The sequence below is a fragment of the Nicotiana attenuata genome, unplaced genomic scaffold, assembly GCF_001879085.1.
Source record: "Nicotiana attenuata strain UT unplaced genomic scaffold, NIATTr2, whole genome shotgun sequence".
In the NCBI taxonomy this organism is placed as follows: domain Eukaryota; kingdom Viridiplantae; phylum Streptophyta; class Magnoliopsida; order Solanales; family Solanaceae; genus Nicotiana; species Nicotiana attenuata.
The window spans coordinates 18,271-41,648 of NW_017674687.1; the positions used below are offsets into that span (position 1 = coordinate 18,271).

At 35.9% G+C, this 23,378-nt stretch overlaps 4 protein-coding genes across 4 annotated transcripts; 2 read left to right on the forward strand and 2 right to left on the reverse strand.

The window, feature by feature from the left end:
• Positions 1-6,834: 6,834 nt before the first annotated feature.
• On the reverse strand, positions 6,835-7,458 carry LOC109219120. The gene is made up of 2 exons (XM_019383538.1): positions 7,412-7,458; positions 6,835-7,264 (listed from the first exon to the last, which is right to left on the reverse strand). The coding sequence occupies exons 1-2, from the start codon at positions 7,456-7,458 to the stop codon at positions 6,835-6,837; spliced, it is 477 nt and encodes a 158-aa protein (XP_019239083.1).
• Positions 7,459-9,033: 1,575 nt separating this feature from the next.
• Positions 9,034-10,741, forward strand: LOC109219122 (clavaminate synthase-like protein At3g21360). Its single transcript, XM_019383539.1, has 3 exons — positions 9,034-9,402; positions 10,035-10,288; positions 10,396-10,741. The coding sequence occupies exons 1-3, from the start codon at positions 9,034-9,036 to the stop codon at positions 10,739-10,741; spliced, it is 969 nt and encodes a 322-aa protein (XP_019239084.1).
• A 1,376-nt stretch (positions 10,742-12,117) lies between these two features.
• LOC109219123 (flocculation protein FLO11) lies at positions 12,118-15,393 on the forward strand. Its single transcript, XM_019383540.1, has 6 exons — positions 12,118-12,795; positions 13,020-13,139; positions 13,284-13,379; positions 13,503-13,607; positions 13,711-13,824; positions 14,997-15,393. Exons 1-6 carry the CDS (start codon positions 12,202-12,204, stop codon positions 15,162-15,164), a joined length of 1,197 nt encoding a protein of 398 aa, XP_019239085.1. The 5' UTR covers positions 12,118-12,201; the 3' UTR covers positions 15,165-15,393.
• A 551-nt stretch (positions 15,394-15,944) lies between these two features.
• Positions 15,945-22,767, reverse strand: LOC109219124 (protein decapping 5). Its single transcript, XM_019383542.1, has 8 exons — positions 22,372-22,767; positions 20,948-21,048; positions 19,947-20,018; positions 18,962-19,876; positions 17,822-17,887; positions 16,757-16,939; positions 16,543-16,653; positions 15,945-16,467 (listed from the first exon to the last, which is right to left on the reverse strand). Exons 1-8 carry the CDS (start codon positions 22,541-22,543, stop codon positions 16,288-16,290), a joined length of 1,800 nt encoding a protein of 599 aa, XP_019239087.1. The 5' UTR covers positions 22,544-22,767; the 3' UTR covers positions 15,945-16,287.
• Positions 22,768-23,378: the final 611 nt, after the last annotated feature.

Consider the following 23,378-nt stretch of genomic DNA (forward strand, 5'->3'; position numbering starts at 1 on the left):
TCTGTCTCTGTACAGCTCTTCATGACTGGTTTGCAAGAGAAGGAAATGACCTTGCCAGCAAGCGTGACCTTTTGCAATTTATTGTTGATTGGCATGACGCGAGCACTTCAACAGTTGACTTAGAGCGAGTCACATCTTGGCTTTTATCGTGGATCATTGAGTCGATATGGTGGCATACCTTGATTAAAAATATGCAAGTTCCCATAGATGACCCAACTGCCAGCAAACCTGTTGAGCTGTTCTTAGGATCACCGGCCTTGCATGTCCAGCAACGAAGAAAGTTACAACCATCTGTAGCCTTGGTACCTAATGATGTTGAGTATGAAAACACGAATGCTAAGTTTGGTGGTACTGACTTTACTTTTGATCCTGGTACTAGTTTTCTTGCTACATGCCTTGGGACTACACGAAATTCTGATTTCTCTGAGGTGTTGGGTTTGACATCAACCACGTGGGATGCTTGCATTGAACCCTTGGATCTTCTGTTGAGACATATTGAGGCTAGTAAGATTGCTCTTGCACTTACTTTTGCTGATGTGAATTGATCAATTCGAAAAGGAGTTATAAGCTGCTTGAGTCTTCTTATGTTAGTGCTCAGAATGAGCAGATCTCTAGTAACTCCACTCATATATTTAGAGATGATATTTCTCTTGTTATGGTTGTATCTATTGCTCAACTTTTGGACCTGCTGTACTTTTACTCATGCAGCAGTGAGTTTGTCCAGGATAATGCATTTCCCTTGATACATTAGAGTGGGTCAAAGTGGGAGGAGCCCCTTAATCTTATCTTGCCTTTTGTTCGTTTTCATGCATTTCTGTATTCTAAATATCTAAAATAGATAATGGAGACACTTGTTGCAGTTATTGAGAAAGTTAGTTTCATATCCTTGGGTCACCAACTTGAATATTATGATATGGTGGCTAATCATTCGGCTCGATTTATGACTGTGGTTCTAAGTGGAGCTCTCCTAAAGTTCATTGGTACATCTGTTGTTTGGGTTAGACAAACTATTCACCAGCTGGCAGTGTTTGAATTTCCTACGAGAATCGCAAAGAGAGGGAGGAGACAGTTCCCTTTTGCTAAAGCTTGTGCTGCGGCTGAAGAGATACTTTTTGATTTGCTTAAACATAAGGTTGATGGGGTCATAACTTTACTTGAACAGGTGAGTTGGTGTGATTGCTGGTATAAAGTGCTCATTTTCCTTGAAACTATGGCTGTTTCTACGCAACTGGTCTTGTCTGTTCAAAGTTTCAAGGGAGTTCTGCCAAATACTCTCTTTCACTTCTCTGGAAAAATGAGGTTTGGAAAGGGAATATGCAATCTAGAACATCTGTTACAAATTTGGGAGCAAGATATTAGAAGATTACTTTCTTTGATACTTGAACTCATCTATATATTCAACTCAAAGGGGACATCATGGATGCACTAAGCATCTCTTCGCGCATTAGTGTCGTTATGAACTATGGGGCTGGCGGTTTGTTTCTGGTACACAAGTGGACCTCGAGCACTAGGATATCAGTGTTGCTCTACTTGAACCTTGAGGACAAGGTTCTTTTTGAGGATGGGAGTATTGTTGTGAACCAGCCCGACTTAGTAAGGAATTATGGGAACGAGGCTGATCCAGTTGGGACTATTGGGCCTGGAGCTAAAGGCCCAATGATTAAACAACCCAATAGAATGCTTGGACATTATATTTGGGATCCGGGGGGAGATACGGGGCATGTCGATTGTTGAGAAAAGTGTCTGCTTCTCCTCCTCTCCTATTCTCTAAGACTAACATTCTCATCCCCTTCTTCTATCTATCTCTAGTTACTTTACTTCCTGCAATTTCTATTGTAATTCTGCTACTAAGTTGTTGCATCTTGATATTTGAGTTGTAATCACATTTCAGCCTTAATAATAGAGTAGAGAGGTTTCGGTTATTGTTACTGTGGATTTGAATTTATTACATAGGTCAAAACGTAATGTGCGACATAAGTTTCTGACATCTGTTATCTTTAGGGGGTCTGCGTGTAAAATATTCTTCTTAAGGGTTGAATGATACCAATTTATTAGAGTTTTGGGCGGAAGGTTAGAGGATTAATTTTACTATTGAAAATGAAGAATTAAAACAAAACAAAAAAACTGAAATTCACCTTCGGATAACATTTATATCATGTAATTACTAGCAAATCTAAACCGTCTCATTAAGAACTGAAGAGCATACTTATACTCTTTTCAATCACAATTAAACAATTTAAAGAAAAAATAATTTAATTAGATAAATAGACCAAATTATGTATTTACTTGTAATTACGTAGTACGTAATTATGCTCAAATTCAATTCTCATATACTTTCCAAACACATTAAAAACTTATTCATACTCGTTTGTACCAACTCAAGCAACTTAGCTGACAAAACAGAAGAGAAATTAGGAGAAATTTTATGTATATTTGCCTATGTGAATGAACGTCTGTACAAGCTATTGTATAAATACACAAAGAAAGGAATCTATTATATAATTACCTAGCCAGCTGTACATTTCTTATTATCTGTATTGTAACAAATTAAAGGATAAATCAAAGAATAAATTAATTTATATATACATAAATTTTAAAAGTGTAGCATCTGTTTCCTTCTACTTCCTTCTAGTAGGCCCAAAGAATGTTGTTCCAATTTGGGCCCAAAGCTGTTAAGAACAAAAGTGAGAAGAGAAGCCTGAACCCAAACATCTGATGACCCGTTAGATCTAATTTTTTGTAGCCGTCAGATTATTATATACAATTGCATCTCCTCCATTTATTGGCATTAAAACCTAAATTCTCTCTTTCAGATACAGACCATCGAAATTCATCAGATATGAGAACTATCCAGAATATCCATCAATGAACTGTTGTTTCTCCATTTATGCACCTTCATTTCTACAAATATCAACTCCAAATTTTGTATCATCACCAACTCTCCCCCCTCAAGTTGGAGGGGGAGGAAAGAACCCCCAACTTTCCTAACAGATTGTGATGAATGGGTCCGGTGAGAGACTTAGTAAAGAGATCGACGAGTTGGGAGGAAGATCAGACATAAGATAGTGAAATCAGACCGGCAAGAAATTGTTTCCTCACAAAATGACAGTTGAGCTCGACATGTTTCGTGCGTTTATAGAACATTTGGTTATTGGCGGTGTGTATTTCAACCTGACTATCAGAGTGAAGTGGTACTGGAAGAGAGATAGAGACATAGTGATCGTCGAAAAGGAGAACTAACCAGGTTAGTTCAACCACAACTCGTCTCATGGATCTATATTCCACTTCGGCTGAGATAAAAGAACCTTATGTCTGCTTTTTTGATTTATAGGTAATGGAAGAAAAACCAAGTGAAATGAAGAAGTCGCTGACAAATTTGCGCGAGTCTAGGCAAGACACCCAATCGGAATCACAAAATGCCGTAGTTTAAAGGAGGAAGAGGAAGACATGAAGAGGTCTAGACCCGGATCTTTCAACAAATATCTAAGTACACGAACTGCAGCTTGAAGGCGTGCTTGGCGAGGGTCTTGCATGTATTGACTTAACTGCTGGAAGCTTGGACTGTGATGGAAAGGCGGGTCTGGTATGCGTTAAATAGTTGAGCTTCCCAGAAGATGGCAATACAAAGTAGGATCAGCAATAGGTTCTCCTGTTTTAGCAAGAAACTTTACTGTAGGATCTAACGGACAGGAAGCAAGAGGGAAGTGAGAGGAGACAAATTCTTGCAAAAGGTTCAAGGCGAACTTCCGTTGATAAAGGATCGGCCCCTGAGCTTCTCTGATAACTTCCATCCCAATTAAGAAATGGAAGTTACCTAGATCTTTAATTTTGAACTCTTGATGAAGAAATTCTTTCAATGTAATTAATTCAGCATCATCATTGCATGTTAACAAAATATCATCTACATAGACTGCAATTACAGAAATGGAGAAGTCTGTCATCTTACAAAATAGGGAATAATCGTTTAGAGATTGAGTGAAGCCCTTGAAATTGAGGGTAGATGTAAGCTTGGCATACCATTGTCTGAATGTTTGTCATTGTCCATAAAGGGACTTCTTCCCTCTGCATACATGATTAGAAGTAGGAGGACTAATCCCGACTGGAAGTTTCATATAGAACTCCTCATTTAAATCGCCATGTAAAAATGTATTGTTTACAGCTAACTGATAAAGTCCCTATCCTCTCTTCACTGTTGTAGCCAAAATATACTTGATAGTGGTCATTTTGACCACTAGTGAAAATATTTCAGTAAAATCTATTCCTTCTCGCTGTATGTCAACTCTAATGACTTGGCCTTTAGCCTTTCCATGCTGCCATTTTAGTGTTGTTTCACCTTATACACCCATTTACATGGCAATACCTTTCTACCCCGGGGTAATTCAACCACATTCCAGATTTTATTAAGCTCAATAGCCTCAATTTCCTTTGCCATTGCTTTCTGCCAACCTGGGTGATGAGCAACATGTACATAATTGATAGGTTCTTGGATATTAGACAGAGAGTTAAGCATATATTGGTTAGAAGAGGTTAATCCACTAAAAGACACAACGGTAGGAGTGACCAAAGCTAGAAAACATGACTCAGACACATCTATGAGATGAATTGCATTACAAACATAATCATTTAGATAAACAAGTGTTATATAGGGTCTAGCAGATTTTCTGATATGAGATTCTATCATAGGTGTTGAAACAAGATGAGGGAAAGAGAAGTTAGGAAAAGTAGATTGTTAGTGAGAAGATGAGGGAAAGAAGTGAGACAAAGGAGTGTATGGAGGAGAAGGAGAAATAGAAAACTTAGGAGAGTAGGCGGTAGTAGATGGTGTATAGGGAACAATGGGGGAAATATGAGTTGAGGGAATGATAGGCGAGACATCAGAAAATGGAGTATTGGTGTTAACTTTAGCAAAAGACAAAGAGGGATTATGAGAAGAATTAGAGTTCATAGAAGCAAATGGAAAAAACTCTTCATAAAAAATGACATCCCTAGAGGCAAAAGTCTTAAGAGTCTTTAGATTGAGAACCTTATATCCCTTCTTCCCATGTGGATACCCTAAGAAAACACAAGGCATAGCCATTGGCTCAAACTTTAATCTATTATGTGATATAGTAGAGACAAAACATAAGCAACCAAAACACTTAAGATTTTGTATAATTGGGTTTGGTTTTGAACAGAACTTCATAAGGGGTTTTGATGTAATATCTTTGAAGGAAACTTGTTAATTAAGTAAGTTGTTGTTCATAAACAGTCTCCCCAAAATGTGATTGGCAAATGTGATTGGTACAGTAAAGCTCTGGATGTTTCTAGTAAATGTTTATATTTTTTTTTCCACAACTCCATTTTGTTGTGGTGTATAAACACATGAGGTTTGATGTATGATCCCTTGTGAGTGAAAATAATCTGACTAAAGTGTCCACTACCCAACTCAAGGGCATTGTCTAACCGTATCATTTTGACTTTGGTGTGAAACTGTCTCTCTACCATGTTTAAGACAGATTTCAAAACTACAAAGGTATTAGACTTGGTACTTAATAAATAAGTCCAGGTACCTATGTAAAAGTCATCAACAATGGTGAGAAAATATTTATAATCATCATATGTGGGAATGCTATAAGGTCCCCGGAAATCCACATGGATTAACTAAAGGGAGTTTAGATTGCCTTGTCATAGGACAAATAACACATGGAGAAAAAAAATTGAAAAAAAAGAAGACATTAAAATTGAATGAACATTTCTCATATTACTCAAAGTCATGTGGCCTAACCTATAGTGCCACAACTTTTCTTTATTGGAATCAGAAAGACTAAAACATGAATTTAAAAAAGGAACAAAACTAGATTTCTGTCTAGGTACAAAGGTACTTCTAGACTTAGGTAAACTTCAAGAAGCTGCAATTGAAACTCTTGACTTGAGGATGTGGAAACCTCCCTTTTCTTTACCAATCTCCAGAGGACTCTTCATTGAAGAGCCCTGCAGTAGAAAACAAGAAAAAGGAGTGAAAAGGATATACTTATGAAGTTGTCTACACAACTTGTGGATAGATAATAGATTGAACCTGAAAGAGAGCACATACAAGACATTATGTAGTACCACAGTAGGTAAAATTGACACTGAACCTGAGTGTGTAACTTTAAATCTATATGAATTAGGAAGTTTAACCATGAAAATTTTAGGTAAAGCCTTAAAGTCTGTGAAAAACTATTTGTCCAAAGTCATATGCTTAATTGCTCCACTATCTAATACCAAGATTCGTCATCAATTTGAATGAAACAGATATGAGAGTTAAAATTTTTGGCTATACCAGCACAACTGAGGTTTGCATAAGCATCAGAAGTGGACGTTGTTTGCTCTCCCATGTTTGCCTGATGGAGAAGTTGCAGAAGCTGAGTTACATTTTCCTGTGTAAGTGTCTGAATTCATGCATTGTGTGGTGTTCCTTAACCTACTTCTTCAGTTGAGTTGAATGCAACATTTGCCTGCACACCTCCCTGAAAATTCCTTTGTTTTGTGAACTTAAAATATGTGGAAAAACCATGAATCTTGTAGCATTTTTTAATATTATGTCCTGGTTTCTTGCAATAAGCACAGATTAATGAGTTTCTTCTTGCATCGAAACTTCCTTTGCTACCTCTCTGTTCATTGTATTTCTTACCCACTGCCTGATTAAGAGCAATTAAAGAGGCTGAGTCTCCTAGGTAAGCAGGGCTAGCTCAGATTTCCCTTTATTTTTCATCCTGCATCACCAATGCATATGTCTGTCCGATAGAAGGAGTGGAGAGGACAAGAGTATGTTGCACCTAACTCCTATGAAAGACTCATTCAATCCATAAGGAATTATAATAGTCTTTCATCCTGATGAGCCTTTTGGCTCTTTGCCTTGCCTCCGTAGTCACATTCACACACACATGCAGAGAATGTGTTGAGAGCATCTAGCTCATCCCATAAGCTCTTCTTTTTAGTGAAGTAAGTAGACCAAATTGAACTCCCTTGCACCACAACACTTAGTTCCTTTTGTAGTTGGAAGAGCTTAGCTCCATTTGTTTGACCAAATCTATCTTCCAGGTCACTCCAAAGATCTTTTACGCTATGCGAATATAGCACACTCTCTGCTATTTCCTTTAAAAGAGAACAAAGGAGCCATAAAAGCACTATGTCATTTGATATGGCCCAAGCCTTTTGAAGACCTGAGTCTGCAGCTAGAACAACTAGGGATCCATCAATGAATCCTAGCTTGTTCTTTGCTGACAAGGCTATCACCACAGCCCTTCTCCAACCTCCATGCCCCAGCCATCAAATACTAAAGAAACCAGGTTTATTCCTGGGTAATCTGAAGGGTGAACATAGTAAGGGTATGCTGAATCAATAACACAACAACAACCATGAAATCTACTAGGAGAGATCCAACTCCAACAGGAGTGGAAGAAACAACTGCGGACTGCTCTGAGATTCAATGGCCATTACAGAGAGGAACAGGAGAAAAGAGATCTAAAAGGATTTGCAAAAGAAAAAAACTTGGATTGCAAGTAATTCAAACCTGCTCTAATACCATGACAAAATAGAAGAGTAATTGAGGGAAATTTTCTGTATATTTGTTGATGTGAATGAACGTCTGTACAAGCTATTGTATAAATACACAGAGAAAGAAATCTATTGTATAACTACCTAGCTAGCTATACATTTCTTATTAGTTGTATTACAACCAACTAAAGGATAAATCAAAGAATAAATTAATTTGTATATACAGAAATTAAAAAGTGTAGCTTCTGTTTCCTTCTACTTCCTTCTAGTAGGCCCAAAGAATGTTGTTCCAATTTGGGCCCAAAGCCGTTAAGACCAAAAGTGAGAAGAGAAACCTAAACCCAAACATCTGGTGACCCGTTGGATCCAATTTTTTGTGGCCATCGAATTATCACATACAATTGCATCTCCTCCGTTTATTGACATTAAAATCTAATTTCTCTCTTTCAGACACAAACCTTCGAAACTCATCAGGTATGAGAACTATCTAGAATCTCCGTCAATGAACTATTGTTTCCCCATTGATGCACCTTCATTTCTACAAATATCAACTCCAAATTTTGTATCATCACCAACATTAACTGTAACACTTTTTGAAAAAACATAACTTAATCATGGTTAAGTAAAAAAAAAAAGTTTGTAGAAAAGACATGTATCGTATTAATTGGTTGTGTGAAACATCGAAAGGGGATAAATATTTATCAATAAATTATCATCCATGAATCTAGTCGCATTCATGTTGTAAAATTCAAGCTCCCTTTAATTGAGAAAATGGAAGTAGTATTTTCTTGGGAGTCCTTGAGGTCATTGTTATGCCTCCAATGAAGTGCTAAGGCGTTAACAAAGATCGAGTGCCTAATATACTGTCGACGCCCCCAATTTTGCAGCATATACCCATTATAGTAGTTGGCCGATGATGTTTAATTAATCACGGTCATTTGTCTGACTCATTATTTAAAATTTTGATGTCCTAATCTTTGCACTTGTTGCTTCTTAGAGAGAAAAGGAAAGACCTTTTATGTGTATTATTTGCACATTTCTCTCATATTTGGTTTTAATCTTGTATGATCACGTATTCATATGCATATTAACATTCACATTTTTACAACTTTAAAAATCCAACAATGTCCAAAATATTCACAAGATAAGTGTCGCGGAGATGCGATAGTTTGTCCAATCTTAATTAAGAAATTGGAATATATAATTAGCAAGATTACCTCTTTTGATTTTTTTCTTTTTGGTTATTAATGTTGTAGCCGTTTGCCAAGAAGGACGTGAATACCTAGTATTTTAGTAAACCTACTCACACAAAACGTCAAGCCGTGTTATTTTACAAATAATATACCATACAATGACATAGAGAAACACAAAGTTGGTAATATAATTAACCCCTCCCATTTCCTCTATAAATATCATAACCCCTTCATTCAAATTCAACAGTCCATAGCCTTAGAAAACCAAGAAAACAAAAGAGCCAATTCAACAAAAAGAAAAAGAAAAACAAAGAAGAGAGAAATGGCTGAATACAGTTGCAAGAATTTTAAGGTAGGCAAATGCGAAGGAGAAAAAATAGTAGATGGTGAAATCATGCCATTAGTTCTAAACCCTATAGAACCAAACAAGAATGACATTAAATCATTGCTTGAGTCTTTGGACAATAACAAAGAATGGTTTGATAATATGATTACTAAGAATAGTGCTGTTCTTTTACGAGGTTTTGATGTTAACAATGCACAAAATTTTAATGATATTGTTGAAACTTTTGGTTGGGAAGATATTAGATATGTTGGACCAGCACCTAGAACACATATTTATAAGAGAGTTTGGACTGCTAATGAAGGACCCCTTCCTGAATTCATATATTTTCATCATGAAATGGTCCTTGTAAGTATTTTTTTTCTCAAAATTTTGTTCATATTACTTCGTATTCGGTCGGTTTTTGAGAATATTTTCTGTTTCAATTTTTTTTATGAAACCAACTGAATTCAGTCTTTTAATTTTCGCGCCAAAATACCGAATATTACTTTTGCATCCCGGGAAGTTTATTTTTCAAGAAATCGACCAACTTCAGCCGGTTTGTATTTAAAATAAATTAGAATCAATATTCAGAAAATTACTGATATCAGTTGGTTATTTCGGCCGGTCATTGTAAAAAATCTATCAATTTCGATTGGTAATTATATTTTTTTTTAATAAAACCACAAATTCGGCCAGTTATTTTCGCTTTAAAATGCGATTAAGGAGTATAAATAATAGTATAGACCCTAGTTCGATTCCCAGATGGTGGATTTTTTTTTTATTATTAATCTTTTTAAAAAAAGACTTAACTATTTAAAAGATAACTATAGGTAATTGTCTATACTAAGTGAGACTAGACTAGTGAGTTAAAAAATAGGGAGACAAGTATACAACAACATGTTAAATTATACTTATAATGTAAACGTTATTTTTTGCTGTTAAAATATATAAGTTATAAAATCTGAAATAAACTTTTTTTCTTCTATGGCACGCTATAGATAAAGGAATTCCCAAAGAAAGTGATATTGTATTGTGAAATACCACCACCAGAAGGTGGGGAAACACCATTTGTACCAAGTTTCAGAGTAACAGAAAGAATGATAGAGGAATTCCCAGAAATTGTTGAAGAAATTGAAAAAAAAGGATTGAAATACACATTCACTGCTCCAAGTAAGAACGACAAAGCTTCAATGAGAGGTAGAGGTTGGGAAGATGCTTTTGGTACTTCTGATCCAACTGAAGCTGAAACAAGGTAATTAATATTATGAAAACTTAATTTCCTTAGCATTATAAGTTTTATGTATTTTCTACGTTAGTTACGGTTCGAACCCATGACCTATAACTATTCGTTACGTACAGGGCGAAAGCACTTGGAATGGAGATGGAATGGCTACCAAATGGAGGTGTAAAAACAATCTTGGGACCACGATATTTAACTAGGGTTTTTGAAGGAAGAAAGGGAAGAAAAATGTGGTTTAATACATTGGTTGGAATGTATGGAAAAGACATAAGCTCAGCTATGATGTTTGATGGAACAGAAATACCAGAAAATTTTGTAAAAAGATGTGAAGAGATAATTGAAGAAGAAAGCATACAATTCAAGTGGCAAAAGAATGATGTTCTCTTCCTTGATAATTTTGCTACACTTCATGCTAGAAGACCTTCTCTTCCACCTAGAAAGGTCCTTGTTGCTACTTGTAAGTAAGCAGAGAATTTTCACGTGTTTAGCCCATCAAAAATAATTATGCTCGCACGTGAGCAGGAGTGTCGGAAAAATAAGTTGATGATTTTCTTAGCAGATCAGAGAAATTTTCACGTGTCATGTGAGGCGCGTGTTGAAAACAAAATTAAATAAATAAAAGTGTGTTTTCTCTAATAGCTTATACGCTTTTAGATGAGATGGTTATATAATTTCAATAAGATCTTTGGAGATGTATTATTTTCTTATCTCGCCTTTCTCTTACTAGAAGTTATGTATTATCCAAGCTTTTCTTTATAAGTTTGAAATAAAATGTAGTAGAATTTCACTATAAATACTTGGGTACTGTATCATTTTGATCACTTCGGGAATGGCCCAGTTGGTTTTCCTGGGGTTCCAAAAAAAAAAAAGGTATCATTTTGTTATCTCACCAAAATCTTCCTAGAATTTGTAACATATGAAGCATTTTTTTTTATATCCATGGTTTCCGGGTATCGCTTTGCGAACCCGACTAGCTGTACCCACCAGGTCCCACTGTTTCAAGGCGGGTGCACCACGGTTAGTTCTACGGGACCCTGGAGACGCGACCGGTTTGTAATGCCTCCAGTGGCCCTGCTGGGGCTCGAACTGGCGACCTGAAGGACTTTGTCCTCAAGCCTTTACCAGCCGAGCTACCCCTCAGGGTTATGAAGCATTTATTTATGAGTTCAAAGTAGAGGTATCAAAATTAATTAGCTCATTATGTTCAAATTAAAGGTGTTAAAATTAATCGAGGTTTATGTAAACTGCCCTTGAAATAATCACTTGCCAAAAGAATATATATTATATTACACAGTGGTTAGTTTCCAACTCTCTATTTGACTAAAATAGTTTCTTATTTGTCTATCTGAAAATAAAATAAAGAATGAATAAATGGGTAAGGGGAAAAACACTTTTTGACTCTTGTAACAAGAAAGAATTTGAGAATTAATTTTGAGTTGGGCGAATTGGAGTATATCATGACATTCTACTCATTTTTATCTCAATCACTATTGGTGTGTAATTTTAATTAATTGGTACTAATCTATTTCAAATTAAGGACTTGTAACACTAGGATATGCATTTTTTGGTAATCTATTCTAAAATTGTCAACCAATTTCAAGATATATGCAAATACAATATATACCACACCATATACAAAAGAAAAATTATATGCAGGAGAAAATTAATAAAATAAAAAGGAACAAAAGAAGAAAATTTGTTATAAAAATTTGAATATAAAAATCAAGATTTAGAGTCCAATCTACCCCCCCCCCCCCAAACCCACCCCACCCCAAGTATAATAAGTACTCTATAAATATCCAAAATGTAGCCTAATATTCTCTCGCGCCTAAATCTTCCAAATTCAGTTAATACAGTTTTCACAAAGAGAAATGAGTTTTCAATAACTGCAAGACCTTTCAACTCCAATTGATTCTCCCTTAGCCATGCTCCACCTCAGCTCCGCCGCACTCCACCACCACTCCACCGCTGACCCGGCCACCGAACAACAATTCTCCGGCGACCCATCACCTGAAAAAACCACCCTTTACGGCGGCTCCACTACTAAAACAACAAGATATTCAAACTGTAACTACACTTCATCTCTTGAAGAACCATTCCCTAAAAGAACCGCCACTGATACCGCCCTTCTACCACCACCGCCCATTTCTACCACAACCGGCGGCGGCGACACCAACAACCACCACCATATCCTCGAAGGGTTCACCAAACTCCCACTTCCAAATTACAACTACCAAGAATCTAATTCTACTTTTTTGAAACCTCAGCTGATCGGAAATTCAAGAACTCCGTCACCTTCACCGTCTCCGGCAAAGCCGCCGTTAGTGCCAGCCCAGTTTCCTACACCACTTTATCGGACTTTATCTGATCCGACTGGATTTTCTGGCTCTGGTTCTAATAAGAGAAAATCAGCTACTACTCAAAGTCCACTGGCAAGAACAACAAGCTGGTCACCAAATACAATTCAAGATTTAGGTGGTGGCGCTTTTAACAAAAATGGAGAATCTCCTAATGCTTTGGTTTGGTTGCTAAAACTTGGGTCTTTCTCCTTTTTTATTTTTATTTATTGGGATTTTGATATCTTGAAATTTTGTTTATCTTTGTCCCTAAATATTGGGGTATTTTCCCTTTGGTTTGTGTGTGTTTGTGTGTGCATGTGTGTCTCTTCATTTTCAATTTCCAGAATTTTTTTAATTTTTCTTAATGTTGGGTGTCCCTTTTTTTTTTTTTTTATAATTTACAGAAATCTACTACTCCTCCACCACAATGTGCACTGTCAAGAACAGCTAGTTGGTCACCAAATAATGTCCAAGAATTTGGTGGTGGAGCTTTTAACAATATTGCAGAATCTCTTAATGCTTTGGTTTGTTCTAAAACTTGGGTCTTTCTTATTTTTTTTATTTTTGTTTATTGGGTTTTTGAGTTCTTGAAATTTTGTTTCTCTTTTGTCCTAAAAAATGGGGTATTTTCCCTTTGATTTGAATATGTGTGGGGTATTTTCAAATAGAAATCCACTACTCCTCCAACACAATGTGCACTGTCAAGAACAGCAAGCTGGTCACCAAAAAATGTTCAAGAATTTGGTGAATCTCTTAATGCTATGGTTTGTTTCTACTTGGGTTTTTTTCTTCTTTCTTTTTATAAAATTTTATTAGGTTTTTGAGTTCATGAAATTTGTCAGTAAATTTTTTTTTTTTTTGATGTATTCTTCATTTTAAATTTGAAGAGAAAATCACCTACTCAAAGTGCACTTGCAAGAACTGGTAGCTTGTCACAAAATGTTCAAGAATCAAGTGGTGCTGTTAACAATGCAGAATCTCCTACTACAATGGTTTGTTTGTTTTCAATCTCAATGAGATTTCTTCTTTTCGGTTTACAATTTCAATTTATTCACAGAAATGGGAATCTTACTTAATCTTTGGTGTAATTTGCAGAGGTTAAAGAGAATGAAGGAAGGAATGAAAGAAATGAGACAATGGTTTGATCTTATGATTCAAGAAGATGCTCAAGTAGAAAAAGCTTCCTCTGAAGAAAACAAGAGTTTAAAGGTTTGAAACTTTTGTCTCTAAAATCTTTGTGTATTCTTTCATGGTTTGCAGTACTAATTAATGTCATAGTGCACAAAATTAATGTAATTCTTACATATTGAACTTTGAGCTTGTTGAACTGGAATATGTTGAAGTTTAGAGTTTCATTAATAACAGATTATAAGGTATTTTTCGTATTCGAGACCATAGGATCTATTCTTTTACCACAGTTGTATTTACTACTTTCAATTGGAAAGACCGGTGGTGTTTGCAACTACAGCAGATATCATGTTGTTTGATAAAATATAGACCATTATTGGGTACACTTTCTTGAGGTTCAAAATGATCGCTGACTCTTTAATTTAAGGAAATTTGGACGTATTGAAGAGTTGATTGATCAAACGAGCTATCTGATGTTTCAGTATTATGTACCATGGTGCGGAGTAACCATTTCTGAGGCAAAATTCTGAACTTAAGAAACAAAGTTTCAGATATCATAGAAGAAAATATGATAACATCCATGTCCATGTAAAACATAAATCAATGGGACTCATCTTTCAAATCTCATTCTTAGGAAAAGAAGCCTTGTTTCACAATACAGCAAAAGGATTCACCTGTTAAACTCTTATAATTATTTTTGTTTACTGTGATGTGGTTCTTGCTGTTTTATTAAATGTTTCATGATAGAGCAAGAAAAGATTTACCTTTTAACCACTTAAAATTAGTTTTGTTTACTGTGATGGGATTCTGCTGATTTGTTTAATGTTCATGACAGAGCAAAAAAATGATTTATCTTTTGAACTTTAGAATTAGTTGTGTTTATTGTGATGGGATTCTTACTGCGATATGATGGGGTTCTTGCTGGTTTGTTTCATGAGCAAAAAATATTAACTTAGAAGTAGTCCTGTATACTGTGATGGGGTTCGTGCTGTTTAGAATTACTTCTGTATACTGTGACTTGCTGTTTAGTATTAGTTGTGTATATTGTAATGGTGTTTCTTGCTGATTCGTTTAATGTTCTTAATATTGCAGAAAATGATTTGCCATTTACACACTCAGAATTAGTTTTGTGTTTTACTCTGATGAGGTTCTTGCTGTTTTGTTTAATGTTCATAATAGAGCAAAAGAGATTCACCTTTTGAACACTTAGAATTAGTTCTGTTGACTGATGGGGTTTGCTTGTTTATCAATAGGAGAATGAGACAGAGACTGAAACTGAAACAGAAGCGTCGTGTGAGGAATCTGTGTGGGTGGAGAGAATGGGGAATTCTCTGATTCTGCATTTTAGGTGTCCCTGTGGTGATGGCTATCAGATTCTACTCAGTGGAAATAACTGCTATTACAAATTGTTAACTTTCTGAAACCTTTCTACTCAAGTCCATTGGTGGTTTAAATGATGATCAGATTCACCAATCATAGAACTAGCTAGTTGCCATTTAACTCAGTAACCATATTTCAGCTGCATTCTTTTAGTAGTGTTCTTTCAAATAGTCAGGAGTCATTTTACCAATTTTGATAGTTATTATATAGTTTGTTTTTAGTCAATGTGTGTTACTTCATTCCTTTTAGATTTGAATTCAGGATTTGTGGATATGTTTGCATAATGAAAGAACTGCTGTTATAGTAAAGCTTCAGGTGTCATTTTACCAATTTGATAGAAGATAGTAGTCTCTTGAGTTTGGTTTTAGTCAATGTGTGAACTTGTTTCGTTCCTTTTGGAGTTATACAATGCCAAGCTTTCATTTGTGAGTTTGAAATAAAATGCATAAGAATTTCACCATAAATGAAGTATATTTAGGAGATGTATCATTATCTTATCTCGCCAAAAACTTTGTACGAAAATTTATGACACCAAATAGCCACTCTAAAGGGTTACTATTTAGGAATTTGCCAGTATATCATGAATTTCAGTTTCTGCTAATTTCTACATAGCATCCCTGAGAATGGCTATTTGTTCACTTGCCCCGAGAATTTATGCAATATGAAGCATTTCTTTCTGTATTCAAGTTAGAGGCGTCCAGATTAGCTTTGTATACGTGACTTCCACAAGTTGGACTAAGAATTGCTAAAAGAATACTACCCATTAGGTTTCCCAGGAAATATTCACCATTGAAATTGTATCCATATGAGAATATTTGCAATTTCAACAACACAAACAAATCTCTTAAAGTAATTAAACTTCTTCAAAGTTGGAATTGTACATGAAAATTACTAAAGGAAAATGGTAAGTGCCAAATTTTCACATTGCAATCGGCAAGCAGACTACAATAGGACTCTAGCCATAGTGCTTGTATAATTAGCAGCTAGATAAAATGAGCTCTAGCCCGAGGAAAATTGAACATACTTTTAAAGCCTGAATTTATTCCTTAAAAACGTAGACAAGATGCACAAACGTTACAGGATCAGATAGTACTAACACTATCCTGCCTAAAAGAGGCAGATAGTTGCTTCTAGCTCAAGCTCGAGATAATACAGCAAACTCTTTTATGAAGCACGGGATGGCATACCACGGCCTCTGCCTCTACCACCATAACCATAACCATACCCATTTCCGCTGTATCCTCCATATCCTCCTCTTCCATAATATGAACCTCGAGAACGTCCACCACGTCCAGGACCACGGCCACCACGGCCACCCCTGTATCTTGAGAAATCTCCAAACGTCTGCACCCACAAAACAAATTAGCTCATTGAAAAAGAACCATCATCAGGAAAGTAGTACATAAGAATCAGATATACCTCAACGTCTATCTTCCTTTGCTCAGAGAACCTGGTCCTTCCATGATTTGGGTCATTATCAAGTGCATTACTTGACAAAGAGTCGAAAAAATCATCCTTATTGTAAACAGGCTGCAGAAAGAAAAGATCTTAAACATAAATACAAAGCTAGGTCCAAGATACGTGGACAAGGGTATGCATAAGAATTGAGGTCGAAGAGAATTTAAATAACCACCTTGACATCAATCTTAGGAAGATCATCATCATACTCATTGAAAGAGACATCTTCGTCGCTGCCATTTCCATCTCCTTCTCTGTTACTTTTGCCAAGATGACCCCACACTTCGTCTTTCTTGAACTTCTCATTCATGGCCATAAAATCAAAATCCTCTTCGAATTTTGTTACTGGTCTTGAAACCTGACGAGGAAGTTAATCAATCTATCATCAAGAAAAGGTCATTTATTATAAATCACAAGCCTAACCAAACAAATTCAGGCATTCAAAAGTCAATTAAAATAAAAGGACTGCTCCAATACCGTCACATTAACCTTAGTATATTCATTTAAGCAACGCGTCAGATTATTCATTGGAGGGCACAACTTATGGACTTAAGATTCATCTTTCAATGTAAGGTTGCATGTACGATTACGTAAAAATATTGAATGGCAAAGTCAAAACACTGATATCAAATCCTAGCCCTAGAAATGTATATATGGGAGCTAGCTGAACTTGTTCATAAATGTAGCAGTAACTTGAAGGCACATACAAATCTCACGATTATAACAGCTACGCCAACAGTAAAATGGGGTAAATGACAATGAAACTCAAGCGATCAGACAAAGTTGGTCATAATGTACCTACCTTCATTGTATTTTTTAAATCAAACCTACCTATGTTACTTGTATGGTCATGCACACTCAAACGTTTGGTTACACGACCAGAATGAATAAATACTAGTAGCAAATAAGCTTCCAAGAAATACTCTGCTTACAAAGTTCCTTACAACGCATTCATAGCTTTGCATTATATACACCACAAACATTTAGTCCACTATTAAGGATTAAATTGAATGCAAAAATATTGGATTAACCCCCTTTCGGCCATTCATCACAGAAAGGGCCAGATTTAGATTTGTTACGTCCATAAAAGGACTTATAACTCCAGACTGAAACTTTTTACAAAGAACACAAAGATTTAACTTTAAGACATCAGATATAGATATGAATAAATATGAATATAATTCCACAAATTACACAGAAGTAGGTTTATAATGGTTTAAATATGCACATAATCGATTACCCCCATTCCTCTTCCGCCACGCCCTCTGTAGTTGTTGTAACGTGCCTGATATGGAGCTCCATTTGTCTAAAAGAAAAGAAAATCAAAGGAGATTATTAGCTTCCAAATAAATACAACAGGATTTTGCCAGCAGTAAGGAGATTTTTGGCATATGTATAAATGCAAAGGATGATACAAGTATAATTAAATGGCAGCAACCACATCACCATGAAGTACATCATGAGTCTATCCCTTTTTTTGAAGTCAGGAAACTAATTTTTGTTGCCAAAAGATCCACGATGAAGAGATGGAAGCAATAAAGGGAAAGCAAAATTAAAGTTGTTGAGAGCATTGCAATGTTAAGATTGATTAATAAATAGGTCACTGAAAAGTATTTATTTATTTTGATGAAGGTAAAGGTAAACTAGAATTTATACTACGTAGCTAAAGTGAAACACCACAATTCTTTTTCCTGGTGAACTTCAGTCATGGGTCTAAAGTTTTCTTTGCAATAGATCCATGATAAAGAGATAGTAGCAATAAAAAACTGGTCACTAGTTTACATAAGGACGCATCAAATTTACATAAGGTAGCATATAGTGTGGTTAACAAAATTGGCACCAAGCTTCCTTCTCATAACAACATTTTACCATCCCTTACCACACTGTTAATAGTCATCGTATCATGTATCAATGGGTGGAGCACAGGAAATCATATAAAAGATACAGAAATGGTGTTATTGTCTACAGAAGACTGCATAGCAACGCAATCTATAGGGACATCTAGCAATATTCACCTGATGTTTGATAGAATTATCTGCTTTTTTAAATATTACAAATAAATAAACAGTGAAAAAAAAGCCTTCATATACTTTAAAAGAAATTCCGAGAAAAAGGCCACTCTCAAGTAGGATACTTTTTCCAGGAAAGGCAGTTTCGAGTACTTCATCAAGTATTCCAACTTAATTACAGATAGTCCTAGGAACAAGCATCCACTAAATTCAACTTTTTCCAAATTAAAAGTTCAAACAAGATTATAATACGCTAGGAATGGATTAGCCTAATATTGTCCACTCAGGAAGATCAAGAATGTAAAAACAAATGCGCAAATAAACAAAACTTTCAAGTACTCAGAAATAAGTGAATAATCATAAAAGAGCACCTTCTGTACACGTGTCTGAGGTGGTAATGGTAATATTGGTGGCTGAGCTTCTGTTTTAACAGGAGCTGGAGTTTCTGAAGATGGTGCAGGCAATACTTGTACCACTTCAACATCTTTTTGAGCTGTCTGTGTAGATTGAGTTGATGGAACATCAATTGGTCCAGATTGCAGCAGCTGCCCCGGAGTTACCAGCGAAGGCGTGGGTGTCTCCACTAGATTAGAACTGGATGGCCCCATGACAGTAGATACAGATTGAGACAAAGCTGGGCTAGGTACTGGATTGGGTTTAATAGATATTGGCGGTACATCAGGACTTGTTGTCAAAGGAGGCAAAGTCGGTAAACTAGCACTTAATGTCGATGGGGCAATAGCAGAAACAGAAGTCTTGTTTGAAAGTGTGCTGGATATTGTTTCAGTCACAGGTGCCACAGGTTGCAGGGGAGGCACAGTTGAAGGCAAAGTAGCAGCAGGTAAAGAACTAGCGCCTAGACTAGTAGTTGTAGGCATCAATGAAGAAGGGTATTCTGGCAAGTTTGACGCCTGTAGGCTTGATCCTCCAGTTGGCAAAGACGAATTGAACCCAGAAAACTGCATCTGCGGCATGGAAGGAGGCATGGCAAGTCCGGGAGGAGGACGAAGCAAAGATTGTTGCTGCATTTGTGGTAGTCCGTTGGGTGCACCATAAAAACCTTGCCAATACATCGGCATACCAAGTCCACCAGCACCGGCATTCGGAGGAGGAGGTGATGGACCCCAAGATCCTAAATTCCCTCCAGGTTGATACAAAGGCAGGCCACTTTGGAATGCTGAGCCAGGATGTCCCGGCTGTGCAGAATGGGAACTTAGATCCGTCAAAGATCCCCCAACAGGAGCAGGTACGCTTGCCGATGTTGTAGGTGGTCGAGGATAGTGTGACTGAAGGTTAGAAGAATTAGAATTCAATCACACACAATATTAAACATTTGCCCAATTGCTTTCTGCTTACCTGGATGATAGCTGGGTCATTGTTTATTGGTGGTGTAGTTTGAAGAGGTGGCGAAGACTTAACTTGTAAATCCTGCAAGAAGCAAAATACATATCAACATTTAGCTCGGTGTATCAGTTTAAAGAAAATTTGGGCAAAATGCAACTCATTTATGAAACACCAATTATGCAAATATCACGGCCAGACATATGCCAATTATAAGAAAATCCAATGTCTGCATTTAAAGATACAGGCCCAACAAGCAAATAGATGCCAATATCACACACGATTGGCATTTGCCTACCTCTTATGTTTCTCAATTGTAAGGTACCTCTTTAAGCAAGGGGACCGAGTTTTTTCACTTAAAATTCTCAGGTTCCTGAAGAAGTATATCTACCTACCACATTTCAACCAACACGATTCCTCAACTAATGCCAACTCAAAACGATACGAACAGAGGATATGACTTTATGAATTTCAGTGCACATAGCCTCTTCTTTGCACCTTCTCCAGATTAGTGCAATCAAGCAACATGATTTGCTGATCAGATAAACACATCAAAAGGATATCAGCACTATTCGCTTACCTAAGGACCGTGCTAAAAAACAGAGACTCAAACTTAAGGGCCATCTAATCAAATGCAGGGGTACATAGTGTAATGAACTTGTTTCTTGATCACGAAGATCAAAAGAAAGGTAAGGGCTGCACTGAGTAACAAGTTCACACTTTTTATTAAGTGCCTTTTGTCTTTCCGACATTAACCCCAAAGTTAAGTTCTTGTAATGGAGATTATTGCATGCCAGAGTACCATAAAATCTGAAGAGAAGATTGCTCCCACTTCTGAAATAATCTTTTGAACAATTAAAACACTAGAAACTCTTCGAAACTATAAATGGACTTCAAGATACCTACGACACTATTAAGTAATTAAAAAAAAGGAGAGAGATCTCACAAAGAAATACGTGATGGCACTTAAGTTTACAACGCACCAAAACATAAACGTCCATAGCGGAGCATATTACCTTGATATCACTTCCACGGAAAAGTATGTATTCATAAATTTTGTCACTCGGAGGTACTTGAGGACCATCCTTCTTTCTTCCCTCTGTTCCAAATGATCTTACTGCAATGACAAATCATAATCAATTGCCAGATCCTATATCACTTTATATTTCAGCGAACACATTGTTAACAACAGAAGATCAACCTAGAAAACTCCATCATCGCATAAGTACAATCAAACTAAATTCTGCAAAATTTTCCAATATTTCTCCTCCTTTAGTGGACCAACGCTTTACCTTTTTCCTTGATGTACAAACTAGCTTTACCACATTGTCATATCAATATCATGATAGTTAAGAAAGTAAGACTACAGACATGATTCAGCATAGGAATCAATTTTCATTTTTTACAATGCTACTTTGAATAAGTTAAACAACAAATGCACATAAAAATGTATTTCCAATTTTTCTGCAACTAATTAGCTTAAATCATCTACTACAAGTTCAATTACGTTAAAAATACACAACCACCTCCCCTAAACCTGATGCAGTAATATTCCCTCATCTTAACTAAGGTTCCAACTTTACATACTATCAACTTGGCATACATATTCACATCCTTACACCAATATATCCAAAAAATAGCAATATAGGAATACTGAAAAACACATCAAAGCACCTAATTCAAATCATTTTTGCTCTTAAAATAATAAAAATCTCAGCGTTTATGAACTTTAAGCTAGGCGCATAATCAATAATGGATGAAATAAATAAAGATCTAATTTTTCAAAAAAGAATACCGAATTCACCAAAAATTATAAAATTAAGAGATAATTATGCATCAATTCAACTCAAGTTTTGCTCGTAAAATAATAAAATCTCAGCTTTCTATGAACTTTAAGCTAGGCGCATAATCAATAATAGATGAAATAAATAAAGATCTAATTTTTTCAAAAAAGAATACCGGATTCACCAAAAAATATAAAATTAAGAGATAATTATGCATTAAATCAACTCAAGTTTTCTCTTTAACACAAAAATTAAAAATGAGAAATCTCAATTTTCAGTAAGCTTTCACGAAAGCACATAATTCAACAAAAAATTTCTCTTAAAGGAAAAAAAAAAGTTAAAACGGGAAAAAATCTTAAAATTTCAACCAGCTTTGCCATAAGCAAACAACTTCGCCTAAAGTAGCAGCTGAAATGAATCATCAATCAGATAAATAAAGATCTAACTTTCCAAAAGTCGATAAAATCACCAAAATTATACTAAAATCAAGAGATAATTCAGAAAAAAGTTCCGGATTACAATTAAGCAAATAAAGTACCACTGCGAAGATCGATACTGGACTCATCGGTGTTGATAAAGATCTAAGTTTCAAAAAATCGATAAAGTAACAAAAGTTATACTAAAATTAAGAGACAATTCAAAAAAAAAAAAAGTACCGTTTCGAAGACCGATACTGGACTCATCAGTATTGATGTTATAGAGAATTCCTTCATAACGGATCTCACTCTTTGACGTCAAGCTAATTAAACTTCCAATATATGAATCAGCCGATGATCCTCCACTTGCAGATCTAGCCGATGAACTCTCCGTCGCCGCCGCAGCCGCCATAACTCCTAAATTTCCACTGCAAAATTACATATACCTGAATATATCTAGAGAGAGAAAGTAGAGGGAGAGAGTTGACTCGGAGCTTGAAGATGGCGGAGAAATTATTGTGTGTAGGGTTTTTTGGTATTTCTACGGCGTTTTGTTTTGCTTTTTTCGTTTTTTGTTGTGATTATCGACTTGTTTTTGGAAGAGATCAGTTAAGTGTTGTATATTGTGCAGTGGGGATTGTGCTTTTTGTTTAAATGGAAACAGAAGGTAAAATGGATAATGTTTTTTTAAAATGGATTGGAAAATTGGTGGGCTCTATGATTAATATTTTATCGTCGGTATTGGAGATTAAATAGATATGCCAATGACTACGTGACACGTAACCAGTTTTGGACGGGAAAGTCTATCAAAGAGGTGTGCCAATATGTTTTTTTTTAATTGTAGATATATCTAAAAAGAATAATTTACTAATGCCAAGTATACCAGGAAAGGTGTTACACCCATTTTTCGTACGTAAGACTACGTCGTAAGACAATTAATGTAAGCTCAGAAATGAAATTATTTTTGAAAGTACATCAAGTAAGTTAATCATGTTACTTTGGAGGTTACACATCTTTAAGATCATTGATAACAAGTACCAGGAGGGTTGAAAGACGAAGCTAAACAAACTGAAGAAAATAAGTTTCGCCGAAAGTCAACAAGTTGGGAATATTACAACATGTACTCTTGGGATAAGAATAAGGTGTTTAACATGATAAGAAGGTTATATTATGAGTTATTTTAGTCGTATGATAGTCGTATATTACGTTTTGAAGTCAAGCGACTAGTGGAACAAAAGTTGGCAAAG